Here is a 4229-nt window from a genome sequence, read left to right as displayed (position 1 = left end):
TCTTCAACATATGAACAACGATAAAAAATAATGAAAGATACACCGTCTTTAGCTGCATTCATTCTCAGAGAAAAAATTGTTGTCGGTGTTCACTCATTTCAACTATATGTGTTCTTTAAATTGACCTATTCAACCAGGTTGATAAGTCACTGGTAAGGCTTTAATTAAGGTTAATAATTTGCTTAGTAAAAACAATGAAATGATTGATGTTGCATAATAAAATGGTGAAAATGCACCGAAATAGATGCGATCGAATGCAATAATGCAGCAATGGGGCAATAACGTAAAAAGAAGTTAAGAAAAGTGGGGTCCTTGAGGATATCGTGATCAAAGTTATGCGCTGGTTATAGTTGGTTTTCCTCGTGCCTGTAACATGGTTGTAACCCAACCCTTGAAACAAATGAAATGAAACGAACGGCTCCAAAACAAAACAAAATAAAAATATCCCTCCCGCCCCTCCATTATTACCATATTAACCCCCGCATTTCCCTCTCTTTCCATAAATAAATCTATCTGTCCCTCTCTTCGATTGGAACCGCTCAATCATATTCTTTTGTTTGAGCCATTTCATTTCATTTCATTTCATTTCCCCAAACACACCAAACCCTAAATCTCATTCTTCATCTTCAATCATGAGAGAGATCTTGCACGTTCAAGGTGGCCAATGCGGTAACCAAATTGGATCCAAATTCTGGGAGGTGATATGCGATGAACACGGCATTGATCCAACTGGAAAATATGTAAGCGAAGGTGGAAATGATACTCAATTGGAAAGGATCAATGTGTATTACAATGAAGCTTCTGGTGGTAGGTATGTTCCTAGAGCAGTTCTTATGGATCTTGAGCCTGGTACCATGGAAAGTATCAGATCTGGTCCTTTTGGTAAGATCTTTCGTCCTGATAATTTCGTGTTTGGACAATCTGGTGCTGGTAATAATTGGGCCAAAGGTCATTATACCGAAGGTGCTGAGTTGATTGACTCTGTTCTTGATGTTGTTCGTAAAGAAGCAGAGAATTGTGATTGCTTGCAAGGTAATTTTATTTTATGTTTCTCATCACTCAATTGTGATTAATGTCTTGGTTCAATTTAGACTCATATGTATGTAGATCAGTTGAATTTCATTGTTGATGTTTATCTCTGTTTCTATGTCTTGATTATCCATGATTGAAATCGTGACGATTCAGAGGTTAATGATACATAAAGGATAAAATCCTGCTGCAGTATAGGAATTGAAGTAAGTTGAAGAATGTGCACTCTGAAAATTCTAGAGGATCTAGTAATTCAATTTTTGGGAGATCTACGATTTCAATGTACAAATTGAACTTAAAATGCATTAAAATTTACTGATACAATATAAATCTAACCTATATTTTGTACTCAGAATGAAGCTTCCGTGACTTTTTGTGTAATAATGATGGTATATTTTAGGGATTGATATGTCAGATATGATACGGAAATAAATAAAAATTAGTGATACGTCAACATTCCTGACTTTCTGTAGATCTTGGGAAACATGATGATGATTGAAAGGCATGCAGGAGGGACCACCTTATCTTTTATAGTAGTGCTAGTGCATAATCGAAAAAAATTATTTATAAAATAGGATCATTTTCTAAACAATTGCTTTTAAATAAAACATACCGACATGGAGTATATAGGGCCCGTTTGATTCAGATTTTTTTCCAAAAAAAAGTTATTATTTTTCTTAAAAAAATTACTTTTTTCATTTCAAAGTGTTTGTTTAGGATTTTTAGAAAAATCACTTTATCAAAAAAAATCTATTTTGACCTTAAAATGAAAAGCTATTAGCTTTTCTCAAAATCTATTTTTTTAACAAAAATGAGATAACACATCTACATGTTAGAACTAATTTTTATAAAAATGGTTTTTTATGAATAGTAGGCAAACACAAATAAATTCAGATTTTTTTTAAAATCTCTAAAAAAAAATCTCTAGATTTTTTTGACATAAAATCTATTTTTTTAAAGGTGAAACAATTTTTCCTTTACTTTTTTTATAATTGCTTGTAGTCACAGAAATGGGATCCTATGATTACAACCACCGACGGACCGGTATTATTTTCCGGTATTATTTTTCTTTTGGCAGTTCTACCAAAAAAAAAATCATGGCACGTGATGTTACTAACAACATTCACTTCCAACCATTTTTACAAACATTGGAATTAACTGAGACAAAAATAATCATGAGATTGAATTGAATTACCATCTGTAGAATAACCAATGTAGATCCACGAAATATATTGTTCTTTTTTTTTTTTCAAATATTAAGCTATTACACTACTTAGAAGCAACTCAAATCATAGTAGTGATCTATAAGCAAACTGTATATTTTTAAGAAAGTAGACTGAAGGGCTTCTGAAAAGTAGTGTTACACAGAGCTATGATCAAGGTTTCCTAACTGGGCAAACAATAGAAATGGGGCTGCTATGCTTTGATGATTTTGTACTTTTGTAATATGTCACAGAATTGGTGCATACTGCTGCAAATAGTTTAATAATTTTGTTATGATCTTTATGTTAGATTTGTGGACTTGTGTATTTCTAATCTATTATTATTCAGAAGTCTGAAAATTTCATTCAATTTTGTCAGGTTTTCAAGTTTGCCACTCCCTTGGAGGAGGCACGGGTTCTGGCATGGGAACTCTATTGATATCAAAGATTAGGGAGGAATATCCAGACAGAATGATGCTTACTTTCTCTGTTTTCCCATCTCCAAAGGTATCTGACACAGTTGTTGAGCCATATAATGCTACACTATCTGTCCACCAACTGGTAGAAAATGCAGATGAGTGTATGGTTCTTGACAATGAAGCACTTTATGACATTTGCTTCAGGACATTAAAACTCAGCACCCCTAGCTGTAAGTATCACCTCTTCTTTTTCAGTACCTCAATTAATCAAAGGTTGTCTAAATAATAACTTTAGTTATTTCTTTCCTCATTGTGTAATTGCAGTTGGGGATCTGAACCATCTGATTTCTGCAACTATGAGCGGGGTTACATGTTGTCTGAGGTTTCCTGGTCAATTGAACTCTGATCTCAGGAAGCTGGCTGTCAATCTGATCCCATTCCCTCGTCTTCACTTTTTTATGGTTGGATTTGCACCTCTCACTTCTCGTGGGTCTCAACAGTATGTATCCCTTACTGTCCCGGAACTGACTCAACAAATGTGGGACGCCAAGAATATGATGTGTGCTGCTGATCCCCGACATGGCCGATACTTGACTGCATCTGCAATGTTCAGAGGAAAGATGAGCACCAAAGAGGTTGATGAACAAATCATCAATGTGCAGAACAAGAATTCTTCATACTTTGTTGAATGGATTCCCAACAATGTGAAGTCTAGTGTGTGCGATATCCCACCCAAGAATTTGAAGATGTCGTCCACTTTTATTGGGAACTCAACTTCAATTCAGGAGATGTTTAGGAGGGTCAGTGAGCAGTTTACTGCAATGTTCCGGCGCAAAGCCTTTTTGCATTGGTATACTGGGGAGGGAATGGATGAGATGGAGTTCACGGAGGCAGAGAGTAACATGAATGATTTGGTAGCAGAGTACCAACAATACCAGGATGCAATAGCTGAGGAGGAAGATGATTATGAAGAAGAAGGTGAGGAACATTATGAGGAGCAGTAGCTGGATCAAACTATCGGGGTAATGCCCTAATGGTTTTATTACTATACAAACTTTGCTCCTATCTGTGTATCTACTACAGCCATAAGCTTTTCTTTTATTCTTATTTTTTCATGCTTCTTTACATTTTGCCAATTTCATTTGAAGTGTAATACTAGTATTTCTGAACTGTTTGAAAATCTGAATGCGTCCTGTCAGACAGGGTTATTCTATACTTCTATTATTCCTATAAAGCTATGAATGTATTCATGTATGTGTGTGAATTAGAGTTTTGTTTCCTACCTATTCGCTTTGTCTTTGAGAAAATGGTTGCACTTGGAACTTTCCTGTCTTTGCTTTACACTCGATACCATCAAGTCCCTTACTCCAAGACTCATGCTTCATTTGAAAGCTGGAAAAAAAAAATGTATGGAAATAGTGTGCACGCCGTTTGGTTGAGAAGATAATCAAAAAGTGGAACCTTTGTTTTTTTTTTTTTTTCTTTCTCTTTGGCATAATAGAAACGAGTGTATAGTATGGTCAATAATTGACGTATCATCAAATGACCAACTTTTTTACAGTTACAAAGCTACAGAGGT

At 35.1% G+C, this 4229-nt stretch overlaps 1 protein-coding gene across 1 annotated transcript; it reads left to right on the top strand.

The window, feature by feature from the left end:
* Positions 1 to 531: 531 nt before the first annotated feature.
* TUB5 (tubulin beta-5 chain) lies at positions 532 to 3914 on the top strand. Its single transcript, XM_085757083.1, has 3 exons — positions 532 to 1032; positions 2611 to 2880; positions 2975 to 3914. The coding sequence occupies exons 1-3, from the start codon at positions 633 to 635 to the stop codon at positions 3652 to 3654; spliced, it is 1350 nt and encodes a 449-aa protein (XP_085613209.1). The 5' UTR covers positions 532 to 632; the 3' UTR covers positions 3655 to 3914.
* The last annotated feature ends 315 nt before the right edge of the window (positions 3915 to 4229 follow it).

The sequence above is a fragment of the Medicago sativa genome, chromosome 3 (genome assembly GCF_051527215.1).
Source record: "Medicago sativa cultivar Bolivia chromosome 3, Bolivia_mono, whole genome shotgun sequence".
Classification (NCBI taxonomy): domain Eukaryota; kingdom Viridiplantae; phylum Streptophyta; class Magnoliopsida; order Fabales; family Fabaceae; genus Medicago; species Medicago sativa.
Note: the sequence above shows the minus strand (reverse complement) of the source record. Positions and strands in the feature narration are given on the sequence as shown.

What these genes read in the sequence shown, in the direction of transcription:
- TUB5 (XM_085757083.1), top strand. Translation starts at nt 633, where the DNA reads ATGAGAGAGATCTTGCACGTTCAAGGTGGCCAATGCGGTAACCAAATT. An exon ending in GAATTGTGATTGCTTGCAAG is followed by an intron (nt 1,033 to 2,610) that starts GTAATTTTATTT and finishes CAATTTTGTCAG; the next exon opens with GTTTTCAAGTTTGCCACTCC. An exon ending in AAAACTCAGCACCCCTAGCT is followed by an intron (nt 2,881 to 2,974) that starts GTAAGTATCACC and finishes GTGTAATTGCAG; the next exon opens with TTGGGGATCTGAACCATCTG.